Below are 16,386 nucleotides of genomic sequence, written 5' to 3'. Positions count from 1 at the left end.
TTTCTTGCAAAATATCTATACAATAGACTTTGTTCCGTCCCTGATATTCGCATTTATCGTACAGCCCCCTCAGAACACGTCTTCTGGGTTGCTCTGTGTTCTTTCAACGTCGAAAATATACACCCTACATATCTGGCAACTTTTCTTGACCAACAGGTATGGAAGGAACATAAATGAGAATTAATAAAATAGCTTATACTGAGTTAGTGAGTTATGTGATCCCAGCAAGAAATGGCCATCCATTCAGGTTACCATTGTGCGCAACCCCTTCATCGGCATTAGGAGTGAGTGCAAGTGCACGGGCAAATCTTCACTCATACGACATTGTCGAGGATATTGATGACTTTATCCAGGCCCTCAATGACACAGTCAGCTTCTTTAATTCTTTCAAGTAGGGACTTGTACTCTTCCCATCCTTGCCAGCCTTCTGTAAATTTTGTATAAACTTTTCTACGGACACACACCGTAAGCTTATATGATCTGAGTATAGTTTGTGCAATAATCTGTTAAGACTTAAGAGGGATTCTTATTTTCAATTCAATAGTTTGTCTCACTTGCCTTTGAAAAGTTTCTTTGACTATCTTGTCTCATGAAACTAGTTTTAGTGTCTCACTTAAACTTTATCCTTAAATCTATCAAAAAATCTGTTAAATTACTTCCCAAGGACACAATTTATTGCTTCCCCAATGACCAAGGCATTTGAATCTGCATTGATGGGGATCGGGATCAGGATACCACATACACGAGCACCGAAATCTAGGGCTAGTGCAAACTCACATATATATTAGCAAATCCATGCCACAAATAAACTATTTCATTAATCATCAATATTACCTTTTCTACAATTATTACAATAACCTTATTTATAGGCTTTACAAGACTTGGGCACCAAGACTGCTTGGTTCAAAAGTAAACTAATTAATTATAAAATCACACATAAATAATAAAAGATATCCTAAAACTACCTAAATAAGAAAATAACAATATATCATGAAATAACTAATTAAATGATAAATATCTATCTTGATCCACCCCTACGCTCTTGCATCAGAATTGATGGGGATCGGGATCGTGGATACGGTCACCAACCACATACACGAGCACTTTGAAATCTAGGGCTAGTGCAAACTCACATATATCGTAGCAAATCCATGCCACAAATAAACTATTTCATTAATCATCAATATTACCTTTTCTACAACTATTACAATAGCCTTATTTATAGGCTTTACAAGACTTGGACACTAAGATTGCTTGGTCCAAAAGTAAACTAATTAATTATAAAATCACACATAAATAATAAAAGATATCCTAAAACTACCTAAATAAGAAAATAACAATATATCAAGAAATAACTAATTAAATGGTAAATATCTATCTTGATCCACTCTTATGCTCTTGCATCAGACTCCCCTAGTTGGAAAGAATTCGTCCTCGAATTCAAGCCTTTGATTGAGGAAAATCAGTAGAATCTTCAATTGCTTCATATTAATTCTGGATCTTTTAGCATCTAATTGAAACCTTCCTTTCCAAATAAAAAGATATTTGGAATATTTCGTTATTCTTGGCTTCTTCTTACAACGTCTAACAATGCAAATGTTTCTCTCTAGAATCTTCAACCAATTGACAAAATCAACCAGAGTTTTGGCAACCTTCCAAGTGAAAACATTAATGCCCAAAAAATCAATAATATATTCGAAAGTTTTCTCAATTCTCATCTATTCACTGTTCTGATCAATAAATTGCTTATCAAAATTGCTTTGAACACCCAAACAATTTTCATTGCAATTTTCACAGTTGCAAGGATCAAATATTGGAGGCAAATCAAAATTTAATAACTTTGATGAATAACAAGATGCACCAAAATTACCAAATCTATTTGTACCTTCAAAGACACAATGAGAATAACTGTGCCCCTCTTCACTCAACTCACACAGCGAAGCACAATAATGAAAATGGCTATCCCCTCAGTACTCCCCGTCGAGACTCCCACGGCAGAGTGTCGATGTGAGCTACTCGATTCGAGATAAGGGTTCACGCATCTCTCCCCGTCAGAACTTTTACCTATCTGGGTTCGAGCCCGATGCAAGCAAGCGACGCGTTCCGTAAGTTGCTGTAGCATCCTCCCAATTTCCTCAATGTCGTTGTAGTTGTCAATACGACCCTCCATCCAAAAGCCTCCCCGATAAAGCAGATCTTGAGCCATAGCTCTGACACCAATTGATGGGGATCGGGATCAGGATACAGGTCACCAACCATATACACGAGCACCGAAATCTAGGGCTAGTGCAAACTCACATATATCGTAGCAAATCCATGCCACAAATAAACTATTTCATTAATCATCAATATTACTTTTTCTACAACTATTACAATAGCCTTATTTATAGGCTTTACAAGACTTGGGCACCAAGATTGCTTGGTCCAAAAGTAAACTAATTAATTATAAAATCACACATAAGTAATAAAAGATATCCTAAAACTACCTAAATAAGAAATTAACAATATATCAAGAAATAATTAATTAAATGATAAATATCTGTCTTGATCCACCCCTATACTCCTGCATCAGACTCCCCTAGTTGGAAAGAATTCATCCTCGAATTCAAGCCTTTGATTGAGGAAACTCGAGTAGAATCTGAAATTGCTTCATATTACATTCGGATCTTTAGCATCCAATTGAAACCTTCATTTCTGTTGAGACCCAAAAAATACATGGTTGGGCCCAAAAATTATCAGCCCAAAACGATGATCCATTAGGAAAAAACGTAAAGCAGAGTGCACCGAAACCTACCACATGCGAATTACAATGCACGTGCCACACTAAATAAATAAATTCGCTCTGGTTGAGATAAAATATACCGTGTTTACAGGCCCATGCAAAAATAAGCATCGCAGGACGATAAATTAAAACATGCCAAGCAATGTGCCAAGCCAAGCACGAAATCATTATCGCACACCTAATCACGCTACAAGCCTAAGTGGGCCCAAGCTACTCAAAAAACAGGGGCTTGCTTGAGTGGGTTGTGGTATGGACGGTGATAAATCAACATGAGACCCATTGATGGGCGAGAAATGGAAAGTCTCGGGTTGCTTGGGAGCCTGGAGACTCAAGCTCATTTCTTATGCTCAAACATGTAGGTAAGTCAAGAGAGAAAAGTAGCCCAAAAGCCAAGCAAAATAACCTAACCAAGAGATAACCCAACCAAAAAAATAAGCCCAAATCAAGAGGCCCAATGTTTCTGCAGAAGGCCCATTTGCTTAGGAAGCCATCTTGGCCCTTAGAAAAACCAAAATCGCCCACAAAAGCTTGGCTCTTTTGAAAAGCAGAGAACACGTGAAGGAGGAGGTTGGCGGACTCATCAAGCAAAGCTCAGCTGGGAGCAAGTTCAAGCCGAGCAAAGAACCAAGGAATGGCTGCACTGTCAAAGCACCCTTGGACGGCATATATTTTACTTCCTTTCCTTCATCAGTTTAGCTAAGGCGAGGGGAAGGAAAGAAGAAAACATAACCAAGAAGGAAGCTCTCACTCACGCTGGAAGGGGACATTGAGCTCCCAAACTTCCAATTCGAGCAAATAAGAGGCAATTTTGCCAAGAAAGGGAAGTCAAAGAAGAGGAGGAGAAAGGAGGAAAAAGCTTAGCCAAAATAAGTAGAAGCCATTAGGGTTTCTTGAAGAATGGTGATTTCAGCAGCTATAAATTGAGGCTTCCCAACCAGAAGGCAACTCAAATTCAGAGCAAGCTTTTCTCTAACTTGCAAAAATCTAACTACCTTGTGCACTGTTCATCTTCTTCTCCAATTTGTTTTTCTCGAGTTGGAAGAATTCTGTCTTTCTTTTCCTCTTTCCCCAGTCAAACTTCCTCATAAAATACCTCATTCCTTACCTTAATACTTTCTTTTCTCATAAACCAAGCCTAACCTCTCTCTTAGCTCTAAACTTACGTTGGTTTTGCTCCCATGCCATATGCCACTCATGATAAGCTAAAAGACTATCTGAAAGCATGCCAAAATTATCTGTAAGTCACCATTATTTTGATCGGTGAAGATAGCCAAAATATCTCCTAAGGTTTTGCTACCCTTTCGAGGTATTTTGGGGCTTAATTTTCGAACCAGGCAAAGGGGACAGTCTCTCGACCACCTTTTACTGCATTTCAGCCCATTAGTTGCAGGAAGAAAAAGTCCCCCACAATTTCCAAATAAAAAGATATTTGGAATATTTCGTTATTCTTGGCTTCTTCTTACTCCCTCTAACAATGCAAATGGTTCTCTCTAGAATCTTCAACCGATTGACAAAATCAACAAAAGTTTTGGCAACCTTCCAAGTGAAAACATTAATGCCCAAAAAATCAATAATATATTCGAAAGTTTTCTCAATTCTCATCTCTTCACTGTTCTGATCAATAAATTGCTTATCAAAATTGCTTTGAAAACCCAAATAATTTTCATTTCAATTTTCACAGTTGCAAGGATCAAATATTGGAGGCAAATCAAAATTTAATAACTTTGATGAATAACAAGATGCACCAAAATTACCAAATCTATTTATACCTTCAAAGACACAATGAGAATAACCGTGCCCCTCTTCACTCGACTCACACAGCGAAGCGCAATAATGAAAAGGGCTATCCCCTCGTACTCCCCGTCGAGACTCCCACGGCAAAGTGTCGATGTGAGCTACTCGGTTCAGATAAGGGTTCACGCATCTCTCCCGTCAGAACTCTTACCTATCTGGGTTCGAGCCCGATCACGACAGCGTTCCGTAAGTTGTTGTAGTATCCTCCCAATTTCCTCAATGTCGTTGTAGTTGTCAATACGACCCTCCATCCAAAAACCTCCCCGATAAAGCAGATCTTGAACCATAGCTCTGACACCAATTGATGGGGATTGGGATCAGGATACAGGTCACCAACCATATACACGAGCACCGAAATCTAGGGCTAGTGCAAACTCACATATATCGTAGCAAATCCATGCCACAAATAAACTATTTCATTAATCATCAATATTACTTTTTCTACAACTATTACAATAGCCTTATTTATAGGCTTTACAAGACTTGGACACCAAGATTGCTTGGTCCAAAAGTAAACTAATTAATTATAAAATCACACATAAATAATAAAAGATATCCTAAAACTACCTAAATAAGAAAATAACAATATATCATAAAATAACTAATTAAATGATAAATATCTATCTTGATCCACCCCTATGCTCCTGTATCATGCATGGTGTGGTAAAGCCAAGGAAAGAGGAGCATACAAGTCAAGAATTTCTTTAAAGTACTGACAAATCCATGACAAGTTAAAGGAAAGAAACTTACGAGAGGGGCAGATTCCACAAAAGAACAAAAGAAAACAAAAAAGCAAGGCATGATAGGAAGTGGGTGGGATCCACACGTATGAGTATGACTCAAGCTAATGCCATGTATGTTCTTGCTTGGGAATCTCTTTTTGATCAGAAGACTTGGGAATCTTTGGGATCAAACACAAGTCAAAAAAAGCACAGTGGCTTGTGATTGGTGAGTTTGTTTGTAAATACAACTTTCACTGCTCTCTGTTGCTTCTTCTCTGAAGGAAAAACATTTGATCATCTTATATTCCAATTTTCCAAAACAGCAGAAGTATGAGCACAACAGAAGAATCAGTGCTTGATTTGCTGCCTAAGTTCAGATTCCATCCCTCTGAGGAGGAAATGGTGAACCTTTTGAAGAATAAGGTGGAGGGCCAGGACTCCCAAGCCATGCCTGATGAAATCGTTGACAAGCCTTGGGATTTACCTGATAATGAATCTATCCAACTTTTTTGTCGCTTCTTGAAGAGGATGATGCAGGGCAAGGCCTCCCAATCCATCCCTGAAATTGATGTCTACAAGTACGAGCCTTGGGATTTAGCTGGTAATCCATTAATCTGTCTCAATTTCTCTTCACTGCCCATTTTCACATTTCCAAGGTATATATGATGTTTGTTTATACATAATCTTGATCAATTATCCTGTTTTTCTCATTTCCAATTTACAATTTTGTTCAATAAATTATGCTGTTGTGAAATCTGTTGTTTTGTTGTTCATTACTTCAAGACTTGCTTGCATTTTGCAGAGCTCATGTTCCCAGACTCTCCATATCAACCTAGGGCCTGGTTCTCCTTCAGCCGACCTGATTACAAATATGCCAACAGTCGTCGCTGCAACAGGGCCACAGGGAAGGGCTTCTGGAAAATCACAGGCAAGCCACGACAAGTCAAGTCTCGACAACTTCCCAAATCGGTCACTTGCAAAAAGAGGACCTTGACCTTCCATGAAGGTCGTGTGCCTAAGTCGAGGAACACCGGCTGGGTCAGGCAGGAGTACTATCTCACTCCAACTGACCCAGGTTCCAATCCCAATCAGCTGAGTGGCTTTGTTCTCTGCCGCATGAAGAATAAGTCAACTGACAATGAGTCTGATAATAAGAAGCAGCAGGATGGTTCAATCTGTGCTGAATCAGCTGATCCTGGTATTGCTGGCTGCATGGCCTCTAATTCTGAGCTTGAACAAGCTGCTGAAATTCATCTGATTTCGGAGGCAGAAGAACATCTGACATACAAAGAGCTAGAACATGTTCTCCTCGGAAGTGGCAATCAGAACGATGGTGAACCTGGTGGCTTTGTTTCATCTGATTTTGATGATATGATTCAAGAGGTGAGAATTAATCTGCTTTTTGAAGATTTCTGATGTAAAATTGGAAATGTGGAGCACATGAAATATATCAATAACTTAATGCTTGCTTGCTTGTTTGTTTGTGATTCTTAATCTGGCAGCTATGTGCTAAGGGAGGAGAATATCTGGATTCACCTTCTCCTCCCGAGCGGCCTCACCAACACCAGCTACCTCAGCTGGGAAATGTTCCTGTTACTAGTGATTACATCGGCTCTTATTCTAATAACCAAGCTGCTGCTATCAATCATATGATTCCACACCCAGAAGATTTTCTGGCCTACAAGGAGCCAGAACATGTTCTTGGCACTTGCAATCCTGATGCTGGTGAACCTAGTGGCTGTGTTTCATCTAATATGCTTCAAAAGGTGAGACTTTTTGAACATTTTCTGATGTGAACTTGTTGATATGGAGCACAAGTATATCAAAACTTAACACTTGCTTGTTTTGTGCTTAATCTGGCAATGGCAGTTATTTGCTCAGCTAGGAGAAGAGCTGGATTCACCCATTCCTCCTCCCGGGCCACCTGAGCTGGGAAATGCTCCTTATGTCTATATTGATGAATGCAGTAGCTGGCCATCTCCAATTGGGGATAATGATTCTTCTCTTCCAAACAAGAATAGTATTCCGACCAACTATGACAGTAAACCAGTTAGCAACACCGCCTCTAATTTCGAGAATCAAACTAGGATTTCAGAGGTGAGAATCCACATGCTTTTTGAAACTTTCATATACATAATTCTTAATATGGAGCACAAGAAGTACACCCAAACTTAACACTTGCTTGTTATGATTCTTAATCCAGGTTTATTCTCAAGCAGAAGAAAATCTGGAATCGTTCTTTTGTCAATTTGAGCTAGAGGGAGATTTTCTGCATGCCAATAACTATATTGGATGCAATGAGTCGCAATCTGCGACTCTTTTCCCACAAAGTTCTTGAATAAAAGAAACATCATAAACTCTTTTCAATGACTACAACATACCAAAATCATTGGAAAGGGTTTATGACGGGTGTGGGAGCGATTTTCGTTCCCAAAGAATAAGGAGTAAAAGACCACACCCTGCAAAACATTACGGAGTAAAAGACAATACAGAGTAGAAGACCACACCCGGGGGTGTTGGCCAAAGACCCTTCGATGCCTAAGTTAGGCCGAGTGTTTGTAGGAAAATAATAGTTGACAAAAGGATGAAGATTTCTTTAGGGGGGTGTTGGCTAAAGACCCTTCGATGCTTAAGTTAGGCCGAATGTTTGTAGGAAAAGAATAGTCAACAATAGTCAACAAATGGAGGGAGAGTAGACCCTTCGATGCCTAAGTTAGGCCGAGTTTTTGTAGTCAATAATAGTCAACAATAGTCAACAATAGTCAGCAAATGGATGGAGATTAGACCCTTCGATGCCTAAGTTAGGCCGAGTGTTTGTAGGAAAACAATAGTTAACAAAAGGATGGAGATTTCTTTAGGGGGTGTTGGCCAAAGACCTTTCGATGCCTAAGTTATCTCCGTAGATATTTTGCTTCCTCAAGTGGATGCCACAGTGACGCTGACACTGAAGTACTCCATGGAAAGATTATTTGTATTAGCTATTGGAGAGAAACACAACATTTTATTTATAGGAGATTATCAAAGGGGACTTATAAACCACAAGAGCCCTTGTAAGAATCTCCTACAAATAATTCAACTGTGTTGTGTAAAACACTCACACTTGTCTAGGCTTTGGAAACTTGTTCGTAGTTACTAGTCTGTCACAGACGACAAGTTACTAGTCTGTCACAGACGGCAAGTCAGCAATAGATTTTCCAGTCTAGGGACCACAGTCGGTCAAATTAGCCCTAATTATCAGTCTGCCTTAGTTTCCAGTTATGATCCTTTTGAGATCAGTACACAAATCACTCAGTTGCCTAGTCCTCAGTTGCCCAGTTCTTGATAATCTTTCTGATCCAGTTGCCATAGCAAAACACTACTTCCCTCCTAATTTCCATTTCATGCCCCAAAGTCCGTATAAATCTCTTAAATATTATAGAGACATTCTCAGTGAAACTCAGTCAGTTGAAATTATAAGCCTGTCAGTTGAAATTATAAGCCTTTCAGTTGAAATTATAAGCCTGTTAAAGATCGCAATCAGCCCCACATCATACTATACCATTCCTTATACATCCACCTGATCTTAAGCCAAGAAAATTGGGGAAAGCATCCCTATGATCTAAAAACTCTCCAGTCGAACCTCCAATATTGCCATGCTGATTACATTGAAGCATGGTACACAATTTTCCTCCATCAAACAGTTGATTTTAGTCATTCTTGGTTCATTAATTTTGACAGTAAATTCAATAGTCCTTTTCCCTTTTGGTTCCTCCATTGGTGGGAAAAGCATGGTCCAGTTGCTGAAATTCTTCCCCCCCAAATTCATGAGTTGATCAATTACTTCTCCCAAAAATATAAATTCAAAAAGTCAGAATTATTTTTCCCAAATTCTCTCATTTTCATTGCCAGGTACAAAGTCCCCTGGATATTAAAATGGTCCTATCATGTTAATTGGGAATCCAGAATCCTATCTCGCCAATTTTCAGTCAAATGGTGGGATAAATTCAAAGTTGAAAGAATTGCAGATTATGTCTACAGAGATTTTTCTCCAATTGCTGATCCTCCAAAATCAAGGCCTTCTTCTTCCGGTACCTCCAATACTTCCACTTCAGTTGATGGAAAATCTAAATCCGAGCTTCAGGAATTGGCCAGACAGTTGATTATTCGAGCCTCCCAAATGGATGATGATGATGATGATGCCACCCCAAAATCACAGTCGGCAAGGGTTATGTCTCTTTGATGTGTGTGTAACCCAAAAAAAGAAAGAAAATGTGTCCCAGCATCCCCAAAATTAGAAAGAAAGACCAGCAAATGAAAATGGTTGAAATGTTATCAGAACTCTCTACCCTTCTCTGAATGCAATGAGTACAGACGAAGTAAAGATGTCTTTTCTCAGAAGCAGTCTTTTGGAGATGGTAGTACTTCCTCTTATCAAGACAAACTACAGATATTCCTCAGATCAGTAGTCTTCTTCAACTAGTATATCTATCCTACAACTAGCCTTAACTCACGTCTTCACTGAACACATGGGAGGTGCTCCGAGAAGAATCCGAGTGCAGGGTAGTATCACAAGACAAGGTGAGAAAGAATCAAGCTGAGAACAGGAAAGAACCCTTTCTGACTTTCTCAGAGCAGTTAAATGAAAAATGTTACAATGTAGCTTTGACATTGAGGAGGTTATTTGCTATTCTCACTCAACTGAATTTCATTTCTGTTTACAGGTCTGGGAAGCTGCAGCTCATTGTATCGTCGTTCATACTGTTTAACGCAGGCATGGAATGGGCAGCTGGCGTCAAATGCAAGGGTTCTTTTACTTTCCTGGAAGCATCTCCTTCATGCCATAAACCAAGTCCTCCCATGGTACTATAACAGGCTTGGTTTTGTTCCACGGTTGCTATCATTATAGAAGTGGCGCTATACAGAAGCTTCTGCTACATGGCTGCTGGAGTCTCAGTTTAATATGTTACTTGTCATGGATTTGTGAGTACTTTAAAGAAATTCTTGACTTGTATGCTCCTCTTTCCTTGGCTTTACCACACCATGCAGATTCAAATGCTTTGGTCATTGGAGAAGCAATAAATTTTGTCTTTGGGAAGTAATTTAACAGATTTTTTGATAGATTTAAGGATAAAGTTTAAGTGAGACACTAAAACTAGTTTCATGAGACAAGATAGTCATTTCAAAGGCAAGTGAGACAAACTATTGAATTGAAAATAAGAATCCCTCTTAAGTCTTAACAGATTATTGCACAAACTATACTCAGATCATATAAGCTTACGGTGTGTGTCCGTAGAAAAGTTTATACAAAATTTAGAGAAGGCTGGCAAGGATGGGAAGAGGTCAAGCCCCTGCTTGAAAGAATTAAAGAAGCTGACTGTGTCATTGAGGGCCTGGATAAAGTCATCAATATCCTCGACAGTGTCGTATGAGTGAAGACTTGCCCGTGCACTCGCACTCACTCCTAAATGCCGATGAAGGGATTGCGCATAATGGTAACCTGATTGGATAGCCATTTCTTGCTGGGATCACATAACTCAGTATGAGCTATTTTATTAAATCTCATTTATGTTCCTTCCATACCTGTTGGTCAAGAAAAGTTGCCAGATATGTAGGGTATATATTTTCGACGTTGAAAGAACACAGAGCAGTGCAGAAGACGTGTTCTGAGGGGGCTGTACGATAAATGCGAATATCAGGGACCGAATGAAGTCTATTGTATAGATATTTTGCAAGAAATATCTGTAAAAATAAAAAATAAAATTGCAATCAAGTTAAGTACTACATAAACATGTGATCTTGGCTTCAAAAAGAAAAGCACAATCTTAGTATAGATTTCGTTAGGTAAAGTACTTGGAATGGAGTCCAACTGTTTACAACAGATCAATAATCCAATTCTTTTGTCAATTGCTTCCATCAATAATCATGAAATATTTAACTGAACATGTAATTTTTATTTATTTTTACTTCATTTACTTGTCCTGTCTATGTGAATTGAATAGTAGTGAACCTAAACGGACGGTATTGAACTCAGCAGACCTTTATGTAAGACCACATACTTGACTGCGTCTATTGTACTCAACTCACATGGATGTCAAATATCAATGGAAGTCTAAAACGTTACTAGCCCTGTCAAATGCCTTTCTGGCGTCAACGCGATTTGCTTTGTATCTTTTGCATACAATTGCATACAATTACGCGATTCACCTTTCTGCCTTTTGGAGTCTTAAATGTTACTAGCCCTGTCAATGCAATACAATTATCTTTTGCACTGTAATAGTTTCTCTTTCAATTACTACAATTAACCAAAAGAAAAGCCCTGCAACAAAACAGTATAAACCAGATATATAGAACAAGAAATTCAAAAGGTAGAAGAATTCAACTTACCTCATAATCATGTATTGTTTGCATACCAAATCCTGATAGCTAATCAGTAGCTGCTCCTAACCTAATTGCTGTTGTTCCAGCCTCAAATCTAATTTAGGCAATGAGGGACAATTACAAAAGATATATCAGAAGGTGGCACAAATTAGTGTATAATTAATGTAGATAAAGGAATCAAGCTTTAAAAGATAAGAGCACGAATAAAATGTGCCTAAGAGCAACCACGCTCAGAAAGAGTGACTGCTTCAAGAAATAGCTAAAAATTTCACCGGATTAGGAAAAAACTGACATTCCTTTAAGGTAATGGGAAACGAGATCAGGACATGATTTATTAAAAAAAAAAAAAAGGCCCAATGTATGTAGAACGCAGCAAGAATATTTGTGTGCACTTGCATATAAGCTACTTTACAACTGAAGGTCAGTTTTATTGACTAACATGCACACAGGACCTACTTTCTTGCGAGCAGGACTACTTGTATTCAAATTCATCTATCAAGGTGACAATTAAACACAGAGATAATTCAGACAATAACTTCAAAGTGGTAACAAAGCTGCTGTTCTCATTGCATTTAATTTAAACATAAAGTTTTCGAGGTAGGCGAACTCACCAACCTAGATGGAGGTTCTGCATAGGTGGAATGATCTAGGAATACATCAGATATCATTTCACCACCACCTAGAAAGAGAGGTGAAACATTATAGTCAACTTCAAATTACACAGAAGCCATTGCTGTCTCAGATAGAGATATAAAAAAGCAACTGAACTTTCAAATAAGAAGCTTACCAAGAAATAGAGGCATGGGGGACAAGAGATTACTCTCTCTTTCCATATAAGAATCCGACGCCTGTAGACGGTAGGCCCACTATATTCTTTGCTTCATATACTTTCCTTGCCCATAAGGCTAGGTTACTGTACATAAGGCAGTATCCTAACCTTGTGAGAAGAAGCAACAAGAATGTCAGCATTCATTAGTTTCTTCGTTGTGAAGTCGGTTATTTAGGGAGGCAGGTTTATCATGGAGGAATTTTGAGTCCTGTGGTGCTTTGAAGTTTTTCGGTGGCAATAGAAGTTTTCTTTAAAAAAAAATTAAAAAAATAAAAAAATTTCTGCACATCAACCACCTTATGTGGAATACACGGACTTTTGCACCAACATCATGAGCACAAAGAACAATACCTTTGATAGGAAGAACAGGACCTACATGAAAAAGATTATAAGTGCATCAATATGGGCATGTTATATACTCCTTTGAGACAAAATCCTATGATATATTCAATCAATACCACTATAAAAGAATTTACTCAAATAACAGTTTGATGCATTCATAAGCATTATTCAGAAAGGAAAACAATTTGGTTGGACCTATGGAACTTGTTAGTCTCCACCAGATGAGATAAGAATAAACAACAGTGACCTGAGTAAGGGATAGTTTAAAGGGAAATTGACTTGGATAATCACAAAACATAAACCATAATCAAATATATTCACTTTATAAATTTCAATCAGAAATACTCACTTTGTAACATGAAAGTACCCAATTGCCCTCCATATAAATACATTTGTATTGACCCTTTATCCCCTCAAAAATTCATTTTCTGAAACCCAACTCCTCTCCTCTCTCGCACTCTCCCAAATCTTGCTCAGCCATGACTTCATAGAAAACAGAGAGAGTAACGGCCATGGCGATGACGTCGGTGGATTCTCCAAAGTCTGACCCGGACACCGACACTAAGCTCATTACCAATCCAAACCTTAACCCTAACCCTACTTCTTCAAACCCTTCCCGCCTCCTACAATGGCCCTGCTGTCTGCCTTCTCAAGTTTGGCGGAGACTCCGCTGGTGGGGCATTCATGGGCTCCATTTTTCGCTACAGTCCTCTCTCCCCCTCCCTCTCTCTCTCTCTCTCTCTCTCTCTCTCTCTCTCTCTCTCTCTCTCTCTCTCTATATATATATATATATATATATATGTTTATATATGTATACATGCGTATGGAGTGTTATGCTTTAATTGCTTAATTGTGGTGTTTCTATATGGGAATTTGAGTGGTGCTGATATAGGATTTTGAGTGTTTGACAAAATATGATTTTCGTTAATAGTGTTTTGGGCTTTGCGAAAGGGAGTTAATTTTCTCTTTCTGACTAACGAGCTGTTGGAGTTTTTGTTGAGGTTTGTTTAGTGTTGCTAATGGTTGAGGTATGCTAGTGTTTTGAGATGTGAAATTGTGGTTTTCTCTAATGGTTGAGGTATGATAGTCTTTTGTATTTTTCAGTTCGTATCATGTGGGTTTCTGTTGAGTATTGATATAGTGATTCTTAATATGCTTCCGGATATGTTTTCTGCTGAAATTCCTTATATGAAGTGTATAAATTTTGAATTCGAAATTGTTGCATTTGCCTTATCAAAACCTGATATGGATGCAAATAGGTCTTGTTGCGATTGATTTTATTATTTATCAAAACATGGGAAAGCTGAAAATAGGTATCTTCATGAGATCCTTGACCAAAATTTGAAGTATTGCAAGAGCATTAAGTAGACCTCCCCTGATATATACTGCTTCAGAAAATTTTGGTTGTTCTGTTCACTATTGCCTTCTTTAGGAAGCTTATAAATTACATGTGGAGCTTCTTGAGTCAAACAATTCCACATTACCCCATTATTGTTCTGTGTATTACTGTTATGGATGCTGTTTGGTTATATTGATTAAGTTCACCCTTTGAGGTGTTTTGATGTCTGGTTCTGTGCCTCTTATTTTGTTTGACAATTTCTTTGTGCTTTATGTGTTCCACTTTTTGCGATTTTCTCTTGTTGGTGTTCTAGGTTAGGAAGCTCCTTTCCAATTAGTCTAGGAATTTCGTATGTAATAGGGCATGAATGTCTTGTGAGAAGAATTGTAATTTATGTAGGAAGCTTTGGTAATACAATAACAAATGTTAGAAACTAAATGATTCCAATTACAAATGTGAGAGAGTCACATACTTTAACTTAATGTTTATACTTGCACTTTTCTGAATCTTTAGTTTTGTTGTCATACTTTGGTGAATAAAAAGCAATTGGGAATGTTGCAGAAATGGGGAGTGGGAACTACACATGCAAGAGAATATCACCTTCATAACACAGCTCATCACTTGGAGGTTCGAGATTGGACAAAAGCTACTGTTTTCTTCACGGTTAGAAGATGGCTTGAGAAATGAAGATGCGCCACCAGTTTTGTTTCACCACATAAACATTGTTGTAATAGGAGTGGAATTGGATATTAGTTGTGCTTTGATGTGATCAGATATTCCTTATTTATTAGTTGTGGTTTCATGAATTAGTAACCATGAAACTAGAGTGGATAGAGAAACTGCATCTGTATATGTTTAGCTAATAAGTAGCCTCGCAATGTAAACTCAAGTTTATGTATTGCGCTTTCTTATTATGCCTCTATTGTTGTCTTAATTATTTTTCCACCTCTGTCTTGACAATTACAAAGCTAAAGTTGGACTAAGAGGTTTACGTATTGCCTTCTTAGCACTTTGTTTTTCACCTCTCTTTGCAATTATAGAGTTAAAATTGGACTTAGGTTTATGTATTGCCTTCTTATTGCCCTTTTATTGTGTTCCTATTACTCCTCTATTGTTGTCTTTGCAATTATAGAGTTGAAAGACTATCAAGTTTAAGTATTGCCTTCTTATTGCCCTTATATTGCTTTCCTATCGTACCTCTATTGTTGTCTTAACTCTTTTTTCACCTCTGTCTTGACAATTATAGAGCTGAAGTTGGACTTCCAGGTTTACGTATTGCCTTCTTATTGCCCTTTTATTGTGTTCATATTGCTCCTCTATTGTTGTCTTTGCAATTATAGAGTTGAAAGACTATCAAGTTTAAGTATTGCCTTCTTATTGCCCTTATATTGCTTTCCTATCGTACCTCTATTGTTGTCTTAACTCTTTTTTCACCTCTGTCTTGATAATTATAGAGCTGAAGTTGGAATTCCAGGTTTACATATTGCCTTCTTATTGCCCTTTTATTGTGTTCCTATTGCTCCTTTATTGTTGTTTTAGCACATTGTTTTTCACCTCTGTCTTTGCAATTACAAAGTTGAAAGACTATTAAGTTTAAGTATTGCCTTTTTATTGCCCTTATATTGCTTTCCTATTGTACCTCTATTGCTGTTTTAACTCTTTTTTCACCTCTGTCTTTACAATTATAGAGCTAAAGTTGGACTTTCAGGTTTACGTATTGCCTTCTTATTGCCCTTTTATTATGTTCCTATTGCTCCTCTATTGTTGTTTTAGCACATTGTTTTTCACCTCTGTCTTTGCAATTACAAAGTTGAAAGACTATTAAGTTTAAGTATTGCCTTCTTATTGCCCTTATATTGCTTTCCTATTGTACCTCTATAGCTGTTTTAACTCTTTTTTCACCTCTGTCTTTACAATTATAGAGCTAAAGTTGGACTTCCAGGTTTACGTATTGCCTTCTTATTGCCCTTTTATTGTGTTCCTATTGCTCCTCTATTGTTGTTTTAGGACATTGTTTTTCACCTCTGTCTTTGCAATTACAAAGTTGAAAGACTATTAAGTTTAAGTATTGCCTTCTTATTGCCCTTATATTGCTTTCCTATTGTACCTCTATTGTTGTTTTAACTCTTTTTTCACCTCTGTCTTTACAATTATAGAGCTAAAGTTAGACTTCCAGGTTTACGTATTGCCTTCTTATTGCCCTTTTATTATGTTCCTATTG

At 37.9% G+C, this 16,386-nt stretch overlaps 1 protein-coding gene and 1 long non-coding RNA gene across 4 annotated transcripts; one reads left to right on the top strand and one right to left on the bottom strand.

Moving 5' to 3' along the window:
- The first annotated feature begins 5,391 nt into the window (after positions 1–5,391).
- Positions 5,392–10,376, top strand: LOC107881834 (uncharacterized). 2 transcript variants are annotated; one of them, XM_016796740.2, is made up of 7 exons: positions 5,392–5,524; positions 5,625–5,899; positions 6,101–6,681; positions 6,801–7,064; positions 7,168–7,395; positions 7,502–9,855; positions 9,999–10,376. In XM_016796740.2, exons 2-6 carry the CDS (start codon positions 5,629–5,631, stop codon positions 7,634–7,636), a joined length of 1,479 nt encoding a protein of 492 aa, XP_016652226.2. In that variant the 5' UTR covers positions 5,392–5,524; positions 5,625–5,628; the 3' UTR covers positions 7,637–9,855; positions 9,999–10,376. The 2 variants fall into 2 exon arrangements, with proteins under 2 accessions (XP_016652226.2, XP_088899557.1); XM_089043431.1 differs by having other exon boundaries at positions 5,408–5,524; positions 5,622–5,899.
- A 78-nt stretch (positions 10,377–10,454) lies between these two features.
- Positions 10,455–13,030, bottom strand: LOC148915073 (uncharacterized). 2 transcript variants are annotated; one of them, XR_016122933.1, is made up of 4 exons: positions 12,443–13,030; positions 12,267–12,334; positions 11,662–11,749; positions 10,455–11,016 (listed from the first exon to the last, which is right to left on the bottom strand). It is a non-coding gene; the product is annotated as an uncharacterized LOC148915073 (long non-coding RNA). The 2 variants fall into 2 exon arrangements; XR_016122932.1 differs by lacking the exon at positions 12,443–13,030 and having other exon boundaries at positions 12,267–12,394.
- Positions 13,031–16,386: the final 3,356 nt, after the last annotated feature.

The sequence above is a fragment of the Prunus mume genome, linkage group LG8, assembly GCF_029339155.1.
Source record: "Prunus mume cultivar Tortuosa linkage group LG8, ASM2933915v1, whole genome shotgun sequence".
In the NCBI taxonomy this organism is placed as follows: domain Eukaryota; kingdom Viridiplantae; phylum Streptophyta; class Magnoliopsida; order Rosales; family Rosaceae; genus Prunus; species Prunus mume.
The sequence above is the reverse complement of the archived record's forward strand: the minus strand, read 5'-3'. Positions and strand labels throughout refer to the sequence as shown.